The sequence below is a fragment of the Adiantum capillus-veneris genome, chromosome 13 (assembly GCF_014529385.1).
Source record: "Adiantum capillus-veneris isolate H3 chromosome 13, ASM1452938v2, whole genome shotgun sequence".
NCBI lineage: Eukaryota > Viridiplantae > Streptophyta > Polypodiopsida > Polypodiales > Pteridaceae > Adiantum > Adiantum capillus-veneris.
The window spans coordinates 152,227,607-152,243,818 of NC_140943.1; the positions used below are offsets into that span (position 1 = coordinate 152,227,607).

Sequence of the window (16,212 nt, forward strand, 5' to 3'; positions counted from 1 at the left end):
CTTCATTACTATGCTGTTATGTATGCTAGCAAGAAGAGTGATGATAAGTGAGGAACTAGTTCTTTCTCCTATGAAATGTTTCTTCTTCCTCTTCCCTACCCTCATTCCCTACTAGCTCTCTCCACCTTCGAAGGTGTTTGAGGTCTTGGGATAGTTAATGCTTTCCACAAAGTTTATGTTATGCTCGTGATGCATGAAGCTTTCCATCTTCATTGCATCACCTAGGTCACAAGGAACACAAAGATTGTATTGTAACAAGTCTCTCTTGATGGGAGAAACTATAACACAAATGCCTATCGGAGGGGGGACCGAATCCGGTCCTCAACTGTTGTCATGTTCTCTAAACTCTCTCTCTTGCAAAGTATTGTTCATGCCAAGTTAACTAGATGCTATGTTTATGTTGCCACCATCAATTAAGTTCACCCTGACACCCGCTATGCTCTCAAAGTAATTTCCCAAAAGTACTTTCTCTAATTTCTACTACTCTCAAAGTTAATAGGCCATTTCCATTACATGTTTGGTGTTAGCATGTATGCATAAAGATGGGGAGAGGTGCAATCACATGAGGGCTAGTGAGGTGTACAATGGAAAAAGTATACAATGGTGATCTTCCCAGAACTCTCTCATGGGTCTTTGTAGTATGGCCTCAATGTTACGAGACGGCACCACGTGCCAACTGAAAAGAACAGACTGGAATAGACTTTTAGCACTTCAAAACAATTGAACTGAAAGAGAGAGAATCCACACAAGACACGGAGTGGCGGAGTTCCACTCCCAGACGGCACTGGCCCAAACTATGACACCCCTTTCGGTATTTCTTTATATTGCTTGAACAAGGTACAACTCTAGGGCTTTGCTCCGCTTCTCCATCAGGTAGAATGCTAGAGCGGGGCCCACAAGACATATTTAAAGACCCCATGCATGTCCAAAATCAGTTAAATGAAAAGCAAAACTTCTAAAAGCTACAGGACCAAAATCTGGCGCCCAAGAAAACCTCAACGTAAAATTAGAGATTTTTGTACATTGTTAGCAAAAATCACGGAAATATCCATACAAACTGCCACGTCATCAATTGATACACAATTTGAGTTTGTGTTGTGATTTGCTTTTAGGGTTTTAAGCCCCTCGGCCAGTTCTTGTAAGTTGGCTTCTTATGCTAGGGTTTAGGCCCCTCGGCCGGGATCTGCAAGTTGGCTAGGGTTAGGATTTGAGAGCCCTCACCCCCTTCGTCTTCAGTGTTAGACACGTCAACAGTTTGTGACATACCCCCCTATTGAAAGACCAGCAATCGTCCGCGATTATATCTCCATAACACAATCAAGTTAGCTCAAAAATATCCGAGATTCATTCAATTTTCTCATTCTTGATCGAAGCTCTTGATATTCTGGTGTAGCAAAATTAGCCATCATACCCAAACCGCACTGATCTTTAGAGGATTTCTCGATAAAATAAAGTCACATACCCATGCAATCTCACCCAATTAGGAATATATTCAATGGTTGACAGATCACAACCCAGTACGTAAAAACATACATTCACCGATGAGCACTCCCCCCACAAATAACCTAAAAAGGGCCTGCCATGAGATATAGATGCCTACTACAACCAAATGCTCCCCAAATTGCAGCTTTGATCGCTTGGAGGTTCCAAGAGTACAACTAAACGTTTCCCAAACCATAGCCTATAACGTTCAGAGGGTCCAACAGTACAACAAATGCTCCTCGGACAACAGCCTGTAATGTTTAGAGGATCTATAACTCACATAAATACTCCTCCCGAGAAAGCCCGAGCCATGAGTTACTCAACTCTTCAATCACAATCTCCTCTTGAATACTCCTCCCAAGAAAGCCCGAGCCATGCGTGATTCAAAGGTGTTCTCAAAAATCATTGGAACGAGCATCAAAACCAGAATCGAGCAATCTCAAATCGGCACCCAAACAAGTTCAAAACAGACAAAATCCAGTTCAAACAAATTCCAAATAGTATTCTTAAACAATATGCAAAATCTCAATCAAAATGTCAAATGGGTGATTCTTCTCGTTGCTTTTCCATGTTCCATGCTTGAAACGCCATCCTACTGCCTAGGGTCTGCAAAAAGCACCCGAAATATAATTTTGACCAATGCTGCAAAAACCCTAATTTCCTAAGGAAAACCCTAATTTTTCAAAATTATAGGAATCAAAATCCATTTGCATCAATGCGCAGGACTCCTCGAGAGGATCAACTTTGACTTCTGTTGCATATCCAAATTCTCAACCCTTGAAGAGATTTTTAGAGGCCTCTCTAACACACAAAAGTGTCAAAAAGCATGGTTTTAGAGCATTTTAGGGCAAAAACGAACTCCTGTTTCTTCTTCTCGTCCTCTTGTCATTTCTTCTTCATTTAGCTCCATAGCTTTCATCTATAAGTTGATGTAGGACGGTTTACTCATCAAAGGGGGTAAATTTTTTTTGTAGAATTTAGAAGCGCTATCTTGCTTTGTCTGTTCTTGGAGAAACCGGTATGCTTTCAGAAAGCAAACACCCGCCTAAAGTTCTGATACCACTGTAACAAGACGGCACCACATGCCAACTGAGAAGAACAAACTCGAACAAACTTTTAGCACTTCAAAACAACATAATTGAAAGAGAGAATCCACACGACATTGAGTGGCAGAGTTCCACTCCCAGATGGCACTGTGGAGGCCCTTTCGGTATTTCAATTTTCTTTATGATGCTTGAATGGGGTACAACTCTGGGGCTCAACTTTGCTTCTCCATGCGGTAGAATGCAAAAGAGAGATCCACATGACATATTTAAAGGCCCTAGGCGTGTCCAAAAGCATTTACATGAAAATCAAAACTTCTAAAAGCTGCATGGCCAAAATCTGTCGCCCAAAAACACGTCAACATAAAATCAAGGATTTTTGTACACTTTCAACGGAAATCACGGAAATATCCATAAATGCTGCCACATCATCAGTTGATACGCAATTTGAGTTTTTGTGTGTGTAAAGGGTTTAGGCCGATCAACCGGTTCCTCTAAGTTAGATTGGGTTAGGATTAATCTTTAGGCCACTCGGCTGGCTTCAATAAGTTGGTAAAACTTCTTCTTTTGCTAGGGTTTAAGCCCCTCGGCCGGGATTTGCAAGTTGGCTAGGGTTAGGATCTGGGAGTCCTAACCCCCTTCGTCTTCACTGGTTGACACGTCACCAATTTGTGACAATGATGTCGCTCGACCACGCTCCGTAGCCTCCGATGTAGACCTCATCTACGATGTGAAGATGCTCGCAACCTCAGGCGTCAAGAGCGGCCAAGAGGGATGGCTTGACCAAAAAGGATGCCCCATTATGGTGGACCATCTGGAGTAGTCCCTCTATAAAAAGTAGTGATCTGCCTTTGTATGGATCTTCTATGTGTAGGTCCTCTCCTCCTGAGGGTCATCTCTCTTGAGTCTACGGATCTCTAGCAAGAAGAAACATAGGCACCTCTAATCGTAGTAGTCCATGAGGCGGAATAAGCGGCCAAAGCCCTCTTTGAATAAGCAATAGAAACACCCGTAGATCTCATAGTATGCTATGCATTGGCAGATATAATGTTCCTCTGTCTCTCGCTCTCTCTGACAAACCTGGCATAATCTCTCCTCAGGGGGTATACCTTTGTATCGGCCAATCTCAATCTCCAACTTGTGACATGAGGTACGTAGCTGACAAATCACACATCCAATGCCATGAGATAGGTGGGTGTCCATATACTAGGGATGGCAGATAAAACAATTATTTGTCATGCAGAGACGGACAGAGCCAAGTCCTCCTAGTATCAAGCTGAATGAGATCATGTCTGATAATCCTGCTAATCTCTAAATGTGCCAGGCTGAGGGGTGCCCATCCAAGGAATACTGAATAGGGGGCAGCCTGTCCATACTAAATCCATGTAGCTCAAACCAAGAAGCTATCTGTGCAAGCCAACATGAAGTATGACCCCCACTGGCCAACTATCGCGATAACTCAAGCGATGGCCATGCATAACTGTCGCGTGGGAGCTCCCATGTGCTATGAATGAGAATGAGAGAGAGAGAGAGAGAGAGAGAGAGAGAGAGAGAGAGAGAGAGAGAGAGAGAGAGAGATGAAATGAAATGTTATATTAACGTCTTCATAAGACGCTCACACACACACACACACACACACACACACACACACACACAGAGCATGCCATGCAGGTAAATTTCATGTTGAGATGGTATTTGAGATCCATGCAAGACACACATATCAGCAATATGTGAAAACATTATCTACAAATGGTCAATACCCAATCAAGAAAAATGCTCTTCAAGCACTATTTCTCATAAGTTATGTAACCCTGACATCAAACCAATAATCCATGTAGGTCACAAATATCAATACAGCAGTCCTAACACTTCTTTCCCTTTTGCGTATAAATCGTGCGTGCAGCAAAATCAAATCACATATGACAGGCTTTAATTGCACCATGCAGCATCCTCGGGTTTCATACCTTCAAAGTGTGTCCACGCTCAGGAACTCCTGCTGCTGCATCAAAATGGTCTGGTTGAGCAGTCAATTGAGATTGAAGTTCTTCATGGAGAGCTGGAGCCTGATTTGTCAACAAAAAGAAGTCAACAGCAAGCAGAGGCTAGAGAAACAGCAACTCCGGCATCCAGACAAACAAAATTTTAAAAGCATTCCGGCAAGGCTAACCTTTGCTGACATTTCTAATGCCTTCTGAAACAGCTCATTGTTTGGTTCCTGTACAAGACCCATGCTCAGTAGCACAAACAGGATTAATATAACACATTCACCAAACAAGACACATGGACCTATCTATGAAAACAGACATCAGCCAGAAAGATGAAAGAATCACAATGTTAGAAGCACAAGTGCAACGTATGGACAACATTCAAAGAGAGCAAGAAGAGACCCCATTGTTAAAGGAGAAAGAACACAAGACGCCTTAGGGAAGCTAGCTTCTACAAAATTGTTAAAGAGGTTATGTCAGCACTTAAAAGCAAAAGATGGATCAAAACACACATCAAGGTTGGGGGATTTCCAGATGGTTGGGCAAAAGGGAGGGTCAAAAGAAGATAAACAAAACTATATTGCAGATAAAGATGCACTCAGAGATGACTGAAGAAAGCCGTGCCCTTTGTTGACATTGGGGGTCCCACCTACACTGGAGGTTACAGGAAAGCAGGCAAGAGTACAAAATATGAATCTAATTGATATAATTCTTGTTACGAGACAAACAAAATCACTAAATGACACTTCAGTGTGGATATTGTCAAAGGTGAAGAGGAAAAGGGTGAATTGGGTGATGATCTCATTTAAAATTGCAAGCAAACCTCCTCTCTGGATTGTGCAGCCAATGGATCTCGGATCTATCTCCATAGAATCATCCTCCTATCGTGCACCGCCAATGAACGGGCACGGGTAGCCAATAACCTACACACTGGGAAGGGGGAGCATTGGAAAGTAGGAGCACTAGAGAGAGGGAGAGAGACCGCAGACAAAAACGCTGCAGAGAGAGAAAACGTTGGTGTAGAGAAAATCACTAGAGAGAGAAAATGCCAGACAGCACAAATGATAGAGAGAGAAATGCTAGAGAGAGTGCTGGCCCCAAACGCTGGCTGATCTGCTAACTGATATGACAAAATACATTCGAGGGTACCTATATAAATAGGCCTTGCAAAAATATGCCCTACCCACTAATAAAACCCCACAACCCAAAATATAAGTCTAGCCCCTAATAAATATGTAAACTCGCTAAAAGTGACATATTACCCACATTTAATAGGGTGAAAGCATGAAAAGGTGGTCAGGTTTTGGGGCAAAATTGGTGGATCACTTTGGTGCTTTCATATTGTGTGAGGGTCTAGTCTAAGTCGATTAGAAGGTACCAAGATTTGAAAACATCACTTCAAGATTTCATCATTTTTTGAAATGCAAGCATGCAGCAAAAGGTAATGTGCTCAGTGCCAGCACACGCCAAGGTCGCGTTGCATGGACTGCTCCTTCTTGCAAATCTTTCGGAGCTCACTTTTTGCTGTGCTCTGCCACTAGTATCACGAGACTATTGACAACCATTACTTCCTCAAGGTAGTGAGCGCTCTCTCTCTCTTTCTCTCTCTCTCTCTCTCTCTCTCTCTCTCTCTCTCTCTCTCTCTCTCTCTCTCTCCGCTCACCCTCGCCCGTGATTGCTCGCCCTCGTCCTTTCCAAAGGTGCTCATCCAAGCTGCTAGTCCAACAAAATTTTTCGCCCTTTCCCAAGATGCTCGCCGCTCGCCGTCAGGTAGAGCTGCTTGCCTTCAGGTAGGCACGAGCAGCAGCAAGGTGAAATTGCAGCAGGTTGACACGAACAGAGCACACACGCAGTGGGAATTTTAGGGAATTTTCAGAAATCGGCTGCCAGGTCCAGCAATTTTCCAGTAGCAAGGAATTTTTAGGAATTCTCGGAAATCTGTTGATAGAATTCCAGAAGTACAAAAAACCCCAGAAAATTCAGAAATTCAGATAGCAGATTTTCTTGGCAAACCTCACAGGAAATTGCAAAAGCACGCAAAATGTATGCTTGATGCAGGAGATAATGTATGCGTAATGTGGATGCATATGTGCACTTAGTGGCTTAGTGGCTATCGTTTGCCGGGCGACAATTAAGCATGAGGAAGCTGAACGATAAAGCCGACCCCCCTAGAGGATGCCATCCAAAAGTGCAAAGAGGAAATGATGGAGACCATTACCAGGATGAACCGCAATCTATTGGGCACAATAAAAATGCTCGAAGGACGCGTTTTAATCCAAGAAAGCAAGATAAATGCACTGGAAGATCGGGTGACGACTCAGGATGAAGAGATTGCGTCACTCAAGAAGGATCTCGCCGAAGCACGAACAAGAAACACACTGGAAGAGGGCGAATTGCAACCCTCAGTAATCGAAGAAATCAACACAATCAAGGAGCAAGTACGGGCCATCAAAGAGGGAGAAGAGCAACACAAAGAGATGACGACTTCTTGGGTAGATGTTCTTACAAAAACTCAACAAAAGGCAGATGAGGCCGAGAAATGGATCGAGGTTGCCAAGAAAGGAAAAGGCAAGGAAATAACGCCCACGTCCACACCCACTATCATTAATCTGACACTAGAGGAGGAGCAAAGAAGACGTGTGCACGCTTTACATGTGAGAATTTGCGGTCTTAAAGACAAAGACAATGTGGACGAGGAGGTAAAAGAACTCATGGCCTTGATTGGGGTTCATGATCCGACGCACACAAGAGCCTGGAGAGTGGGAAACATAAAGAAAAATGGAAGCAATGGGGAAACCTCAAAAGAAAGGGCACTCATCCTCCGTTTTCCCTCCATGGAAGCGAAGAAGTCCTTCTTGAAGAAAAGGCCAACTCTTAAAGAGACGGGCATCTTTCTCAGGGATGATCTTACCCTCTCGCAGATCGCTCATATGCAGGAGGTAATGCCGGAGATTAGAGCGGCAAGGGGAAAAGGCAAGATTTCCTTTTACCGAGATGGAAGAGTGGTAATACTAGAGCGACACTCCACATGACGGTGCGAGACTTATGGGACCACACTCAAAATGGCTTCCTGGAATTGTAATGGATCTATGCATCTTGATGTGGGTGCTTTTGAGGATAGTTTTACTGGAAGAGACATCATCTTCTACTCTGAGACACATCAGGCCCCTGGGCAATCCCTGCCTCACATCAGTGGATACAGATGGGAGATAGCTTACAGACAGGAAACGCGATCAGAGCACAGAGGACGGGGCTCAAGGGGAGTGGCAGTATTATTTAGAGAGAATCTGCAGCCAATGATACATATAGCCCGCAGGGATGAGTAGGCTAGGTACATGTGGGTGAGATTGAAAGCAGAGACAGGCAGATATCTTTACATTGCTATTTGCTACTTTCCCCCGAGTACGTCAGTCTACGCATCACCCAGAGGACAGTCCCCTTTTTCTATTTTGGATGATGACATATGGGAGTTCTCTAGAGATGGTGACATTATCATTCTAGGGGGCTTCAATGCTAGGACTGCCCATCACCAAACAGTGTTCTATGATACTTCAGAGGGGATGCTGAGGGAGCTAGATGTTGTTGAGACAAGCTTGTCCAGACTATCGTAGGATGTGGAATATATTGAGTATGCACGGCACCTGATAGATATGGGCACTGCACATGGACTGGCCATCTTGAATGCCCTACAGAGGTTTCTTGCTGCTGCGGGAGGTTTCACATGCTTCCCACACAGACATGGAGCCAGCATAGTGGATTATGTCATGGCACAGCCGAATCTCATCTCTAGTATCCAGGATCTCACAGTTGGGCCCAGACCGGTTGGTGTGGCAGTGGATCATGCTCTTGTGTCGATGACCATCTCCTTCCAGTTCAGTGTAGCACACAGGCCACGGGTAGCAACCCCTACTCGCTACATCTTCACGCGGGAGACGAACTCTGTATACATAGACGGGATCTACAGACGATTATGCACTGAGGAACCAAGGCGACCACTGGAGGAGCTTACTACTATACTGACACAAACATTACATGATGCAGCAGCAGAGGCATACCCACACACCCAGCCTGAGCAAAGACGCCGTTCAGGGAGCATGCCTCAGAACAGCTGGTATGATGAGGAGTGCCGCCAGACTAGAGCTAGACTTCAGAGGGAGGTACTTTTGGGGGACATCACTCACAGACAATCACAGATTGACTTCCGACGCCTCGTGCGGCAGAAGAAGAGGGCATTTTTGGCTCGACTAGAGCAGGATCTGTACCAATTATTCTTGAATCAGGACTCGTGTGAGGCGTGGCGGCTCTTTCATGAGCAGTCCCCCCCCTCCCCCCCCCCCCTCTGCCGTTACCTCTACAGAGAACTGGGGTCAATACGCATCATCTTTGTACACAATACCTGGACAATCGCCCCTTCCCGACCCCCTCGATCCATGCCCACACACGTGCTTTTTTCACCGTTGAGATGGTGAAGAAAGCCATTGACAGGATGAGGACTGGGAGAGCATATGATCATGATGGCCTAGTGGCTGAGCATTTCATACACGCCAAAGATCTACTAGCAGAGCTTCTAGCACTTATGTTTAACCGTGCCATGTGTGAGGGCTTGCCTGATACTTGGAGCCTATCTACGATTGTACCTATCTTCAAGTCAGGAGACCCTATGGAGCCTGGGAATTATCGCACTATCATGATTGGACACACACTGGCACGGTTGTATGCATCCATTCTTGAGCAACAGTTGAGTAGATGGGCAGAGAGGGAAGGAATACGTGCAGATGGGCAAGCAAGGTTCAGGAGAGGCTTCTCTACTCTTGACCATATCTTTGACACTCCGAGCGATCATCGAGGAGGGCAGATCTAATGGGAGACGGATCTATTGTAGCTTTGTGGACTTCCGCAAAGCCTTTGCCACAGTACCCAGAGCTAGATTGATGCGCATACTACAAGAGATGGGAGTACCCACAGAGCTCATTTGGGGGATCATGGCATTGTACAGATCAGTAGTTGGGCATGTACGCACCCCTGAGGGACTATCTACACCGGTTCACTCCACTATTGGGGTGAAGCAGGGTTGCCCGCTCTCTCCTACTCTATTCGGTATGTATGTAGATGAGGTTGCTGACTACATTGAGAGCAATGGTGATAGAGGTGCACAGCTGGCAGGGACATGGATCCCAGTTTTGTTATATGCTGATGATATTATGTTGATCTCCAAATCTCCGGAGGGGATGCAACTCACTTGGATGCTTTGCATAGGTTTGCCCAAGAAAATGGTTTGTCTGTCAACCTTGGTAAAACCAAGGTTATGGTGTTTAATACCACCCCACAGTGGATCACGAGGTCGGCACCTACATTCACATATGGCCAGGCGACTGTGGAGTACACAGAGGCTTACACTTACCTTGGAGTGGTTTTTAACGGACCGGCATTCTCACTCAGGAGAGCAACAGAGACCGGATTGACTAGAGCCCGTGCAGCATTGGGTAGATTGGAGAGGATGTGTTCACACGTTCAGTTTCAGGAGCCTCGGACGAAGCTCTGGCTCTTTGACACCTTGGTGGCTTCTGCATTGCTCTATGGAGCTGAGATATGGGGACCTTCATTGGATCATCACGGGGGGTCGGGTCACACTGATGGATGGGGGAGCATGGAGAAACCTCTGGTCCCTATGATCTCACGGCTCATTAGAGCCAAGGCATCAGTACCACATGCCATCATCCGAGTAGAGCTAGCGGCCCCCCCATTAGTGGTTGAGGCGCTCACCAGATCAGTCTCCTTCATACACCGCATGTGGGAACTTCCTAAAGACAGATATGCTCGCATTGCACTTGAGTCCTCTCGACAGTTAGCCATGCAGGGAGATACAGCATGTTGGTATGGGGAGATAGCATCATGGTTTCAGACGCATGGGTTCAGCATAGACAGGTTGCCACCCTTCCAGTACTCATTGGATGCACCATCTCTCACTCTTACACAGTCCGAGATCACCACGCTCGTCCGTCAAGACCTGACCCAGCTAGACACCAGGAGGACATGGATACAGCCGGCGCAGGAGCTGGGCACGAAAATGGCTTTCTACAGAGAGCATCTTCTCCAGCTTACGGAGGATGGTTTTGTGACGAGACCCAGATACATGGACACCCACTTGTCTCATGGGATAAGATGTGCTATTCGCCAGTTACGCACATCTTCTCACCAGCTGCGGATTGAGACTGGGAGATACAGCGGAGTACCAACAGAGGCCAGGACTTGCCCCTTGTGTGACATGGAGCTTGAGACAGAGTTGCACTACACATGCCGCTGCCCCGTCTACTACAAGATACGAGGCCGCTTCCATTGCTTATTGAGAGAGGGTTTTGGACCACTCTCCAGAGTCATGGGATATGAGGATCAAAGATGCTTGGGTTTGTTCTTGCTCGAGCTACGCAGACACAGAGATAGCCTGATGAGTGGAGAGGCTAGCCAGTCTCAGAGACAGATCACAGATTTCTTTAGAGTAGACACTCGATAGCCGCAGGAGCTACTACCACAGCAGAGCTCACTTTCGTCTCACACCAGAGGCACACTAATCGACCGAGCGAGTGAGCTGGGGAAATCCAGGCGCCCACGACTGCGGAGGACTACACAGCATTGACGGAGGCTTCATCAGAAGATTCGGAGCACTCTGGCCAGGCATGCACGACGCCCGGTCAGATTACTGACCATGGAGGAGATTGATGAGATCCGCCAGCGCCCGATGATAGATCTCCTTTGATTTAGCTATCCCAGCCAACTGCCCCCTTTTGTTTAGTTCACATCGACCAGTCTAGGATCCCATAGTATTTTTTTGTTTTGTTTTGTTTTGTTATGTTGTTAGTTTGTTACTCTGACTTTGTATCAGATCCACCACATTGTAACTTTCTGGTCTCATAGGTCACTTTGGCCTTTTGCAGACGTTAATATAACATTTCATTTCTCTCTCTCTCTCTCTCTCTCTCTCTCTCTCTCTCTCTCTCTCTCTCTCTCTCTCTCTCTCTCTCTCTGATGCTTACTTATCTTTCTTGGGTCAGATTTCCTTGCAGTTCTAGACTGTTAAAATGCTAGATTCTCTCTCTCTCTCTCTCTCTCTCTCTCTCTCTCTCTCTCTCTCTCTCTCTCTCTCTCTCTATATGCTGAGGGTGTTCTCTCTCTATGCTGAGGGTGTTGCATTCATTGTTCGATGAGATTTGATAGTTTTTTTATTGGAACACCAGAAATGAAGACACCACCGCGAACGTGCACCTTACCAAACAAATCACCGGTTGAGGTATCATCCACCAGCTTGCACTCCAACAGTAGCAATCGGCCGAAGAGCGGTGCAAGTTTGTCGTCAAAGGACACCTTACTTGCCTCTGATAAGAGCAACGGTAATCACCCATTTCCTTCTATGAATCTGTTAAATTAGTACTTTTTGGTTAAAAATTTAGATGTTAAAGGTTTGCCACTGTTTTTCCCATGTCCACATTTCATTAGTTTTATTACATTGAATGCATAGTTTTACATGGCGGTGGAATTGTTTTGACTAATCCCCTTCCCTTTGAATTTTTGTGCTCAATAGTAACATCTCGTAAGGCTCAATATCCCAAGCAGACTAGATTCTACCCGACATGACCTACACGAGGAGTACAGTCTAAATTTGGAAGGCAAGCTGTACCAACAATTGTCTAATGAGGATTGGCTGGCAGTCTTCACAAAGAAAAGGGAGAAGGGTGACAGGATCTTCTTGCATATGGTGCGGCCTAAATATGCAGAAGAATGTAGGTTATTGTTTCACAAAGTATATCAAGCCATACCAATCAACAAAGAAATCACACACAAGTTTCCAACCTTGTTTGTATATGAGAGATGCCCAGCTGCCATGCAAAGTCCAACGGGTCAACGAAAGGTTGCATGGGCTAGTTTTGGTGAACAGGTCCTAGATCACTACAAGAAGCTCCCAGGCGGGATGAACGAAAAGCTCAAGAACTGGACTGAGTGCAATGAGAATGGTCAGCATTTGACTCGGACCACACAATCCACTCCAAGGCTCTCATTGACCATGGCGGAATAACTGCAGTTTGGACCCTCACTCATTTTTGAATTGCAGCTCTATTAATCTCCAAATCGTGGCGGAAATGGAGCAGATGTTGGCTGCAAGAAAGAGTATACTGGAGAGTGTGAAAAGCACACTAAATGCAGCCCAAGTGCAACTACAAGAGAAAAGTCAGAGCATGTGGAAAATAGAGGGAACATCTTCAGCTGCAGCAATGCTTCGAGGGCAATTGACCAAGCTTCAAACACTGAAAGACAGCATGGAGGGAGGAGCATGTGGTGCATCTGATTCTGAGCTGATGGTAATTGATGCAAAGATCATTGCTCTCTCAAGTGCATTGATAGCTCTAGGGGCTGATGCAAGCAACTCAAAGATTAGAGACGATGTTGACCGTATATAGGTATGCAATGTAAAACTAAACCTTGCATTTAGGTTCTTAAGTGCAATGTAAGTACCATGTGAACTTTCTAAGTGGTTCATAGAGTTTTGAGATATTACCTGACAAGTACAACTCTCAAGATTCAACACTTGACTCTGATTATGTTTTGCATGGTACTTTCCATAAGTCCCAATGGAGTTTTTTTGGTACTTAACAAGGCACAAGTAGATAGAACTACACAAACTCCACCATTTAACAAGGATTAAATATGTCATGGTACTTTATATAAGTACCAATGAATCCGTATGGGTGCTTCACAGAGCCTAGGGATGGTAAAAACGAGGCAGAACTCTCAGATCCCACCATGTGATTTTGCTTTTATACACCATGGTACTTTTTGTAGTTACCAATGAGGCATTGTTGGTGATTCATAGAGCTTATAAATGGTAGCAAATAGGTAGAATTCTCAAAATCCAACATTTAAGGTAGATTGAGTTGATCATGGTACTTTTTGTAAGTACCAATGCAAGTTTATTGACCAGTGGTTCACAAATCTTAGTGATGGTGGTGGAAATCACAAAGTCCTCCATTAGACTAGGATTAAAGTACTTTGTGAGGCTAAGTAATATGGTAGCTTTTTATATGGTAATTCAAATTCAAGTTACAACCAAGAGTACCCACATAGGCACTTTGTACATATTGTTGTATTACTTGGTAGAGTTTATAGTACCTATCATAGGTACATTGACAAAATATATGCCTTTATCTTTCAAGGTACCCTTTATAGGTCGATACTTTGAAAGTACCTATGCCCTGTTTCCAAAGTACCATGCATGTGTTTGTACATTGTGAGAGTACATGTCTTTTTTTTTTCCTAAGTACCATGCATGTGTTTGTACCATGAGAACGTACATATGCCTTTGTTGCAAAGTGCCTTTCATATGTGCTTGGTAAATTCTTATGATTAGTACTCTGAGTTTGTCCTTGATACTCTCATAGGTACTTAGAGTGTATCCTTGGTACTTTTTTGACATGGACTAATATATACTTGTTAAGTGTGGTGCAGAAAGAACTAATTAAGTTGGCAGCATCAGAAGCTACATGTGCTGCTCAAGTCACATTTTGTGAGAGCTTGCTGGATCAAGTGAAGAGGTGACTCAATGTTGCTACGACCAACAGCTGGCGAGCATGGGAGTCACCAACAGGCCAAAGTGACTGTTCTAGGAGCATGTGCTCCATGTAATTTAAGTTTTGTGGCTTCCAAAGTAATGTGTATGTATACACTAGCGTGTGGCGATGCATACCATGCTTTGTGTTTTGCTGGATGGGTTGGGTCAGAGAAAGAATGTGCCAACCCTTCCTATAAGCAGAGTATTCCAGAATCGGCAAAGTCGATGCGTGTGCATAATGGTTGGTTTTCTATTCTTCATGTCTATCGAGATTAATAGAGTTTGTTAAGAATGTAACTTTTTTGATTACACAAGCTACAACTTCTGTAGTGTCGTTGCAAGTTCCAGTCATATGCCATATGTGGCAACATTACTAGCTGAGGTGCCAAACCTAAATGTTGATCCGACTCCGGACGCCCACGCCAAAGACACAGACATGCAATTGGATGATCAGTCAACTCCAAATGGCAGGGAAGGCTCATCCTTGGCAAGTGACAAAACTCTAGCTTGCGAGGAAGGCTCGCATGTGGCAATTGACAAAACCCCAGCTGCTGAGGTGGAGCCCTCTCAACAGACAATCGGTGAACCAGAACCAAAGGAAACTAAACCAATGGAAGATGCTGATGTTAAGATGATAGATTCTGTAGCGCAAGAGGGGGTGGAAGCGGTGCAAAGCATGGTTCATGGTGATGCAGATCCAGATTCCCCTGTCTTCCTTGGTGATATGGTGAAGAAGTCAAGGAAGCGAAAGAAACATGCTAATGGTAAGTTGTTTTGGCTATCTACAAGTTGGCTCCCTACAGGCATTGAATGAGTTTTATTCATGTGTCTCTTTATGGTGCAGCTAGACAGTCCAAAAATACGCGAGCATCAGAGATGAACCGCTCAAAGCAGCAAAGTAACAAGGCTGAGGAAGAGAATGATGGTGCGACCTCTTTTACTCATGGCTTGTTCAAAAAAAGCATCTCAGCACGCAGAGGAAGTTTTTAGGGTCAACCTCATTGATAGTTTTATCTCTATAGCTCATGTTCATGCTCATCAGCGTGTAAGTCGCTTGGGTTTTGGTTTTAGGTGGAGATGGAAAATAGATGAGCGATGAAGTTCCGAAGTCACCGCCTCCTATGAAGAAGTCCCCAGAAAAAAAGTACTCCCCTCCAGCATCCCAGTATTATTTCCCACCCCCCAAAGCCTCGTGTTTGCAAAAAACTGTGACATTGAAGACAGTTCATGTTTGCACTCTCTTGTAATGACACAATCTTTGATTCTTGCTTTTTGAATAGAAATGAGAATTTTATGTTGGCCTCCATTTCTCTATCTCTCAATTTATTGCAATCATCACTCTTGTTTTGGTTAAAAAGTGCTTAGTCTACTCCTTGAAGTATGTAAAACCCATGTCTTTTACAGAGATACCAAAAGAAAAGGGGACTCTCAAATTGCCTGTTGAAAAAATAATAATTATCAGAGATCCACCCCCCTATATTCCAAAAACCATCACATCGCTGCCATTTGATATCCCCTCACGACCAGCATTAGTGTTTGATCTTAACGGTGTCCTCTGTACTTCATGGATTGAAGATCCTCATAACCAGGATGCTCAGCCACCTGATCTTGAAACTGCTGGGTCCGACCTCATCAACGAAAAGGATGACAGATTTGACTGAGGCTTTGAAGTATTTTTGTTGTACGTATGATTTGTGCATGCCCACAGAGTGGGAATTGTTGTTCTTCAGGTATCTCTTTGTTCCCAAGGATGCAAAACAGTTCTTAGCTTGGGCTGTGGGTTGGACAAATATTTACGTCTGGAGTTCTGTAATGCTGAACAGAGGACAGAATAATCAAGGCAGCTTTTGAGGGGGCTTTGTGACTACTTCAGCGGATGCGTTGGACAGCAGTTATGTGATATAGCCACATTCAAAATGGTAGGTGAAAACCAATCTTTTTCAAGAATCTGTGAAATTTTCTAAAGCTGGTTCCGTGATACGGTACGAGAAATGTGCTATTGATCGACGACAATCTTTATAAATGCCATTATGATTTGCCTGGTTCCTACATCATTGTACTTGGCCTAGAGGATCGGAGTATTGAATTCTTGTCCAGGGATTTG

The 16,212-nt window shown here is 44.5% G+C and overlaps 1 protein-coding gene across 3 annotated transcripts in view; it reads right to left on the minus strand.

The window, feature by feature from the left end:
• LOC147445101 (putative mitochondrial import receptor subunit TOM20) overlaps positions 1 to 16,212 on the minus strand; it is an 80,030-nt gene that overhangs the window by 12,836 nt on the left and 50,982 nt on the right. For all 3 annotated transcript variants that reach the window (XM_086527579.1, XM_086527578.1, XM_086527580.1), the window contains exons 4-5: positions 4,693 to 4,740; positions 4,490 to 4,588 (exon numbers count right to left, since the gene is read on the minus strand). In XM_086527579.1, coding sequence (XP_086383705.1) covers positions 4,490 to 4,588; positions 4,693 to 4,740 — 147 coding nt within the window. The remainder of the gene's footprint in view (positions 1 to 4,489; positions 4,589 to 4,692; positions 4,741 to 16,212) is intronic.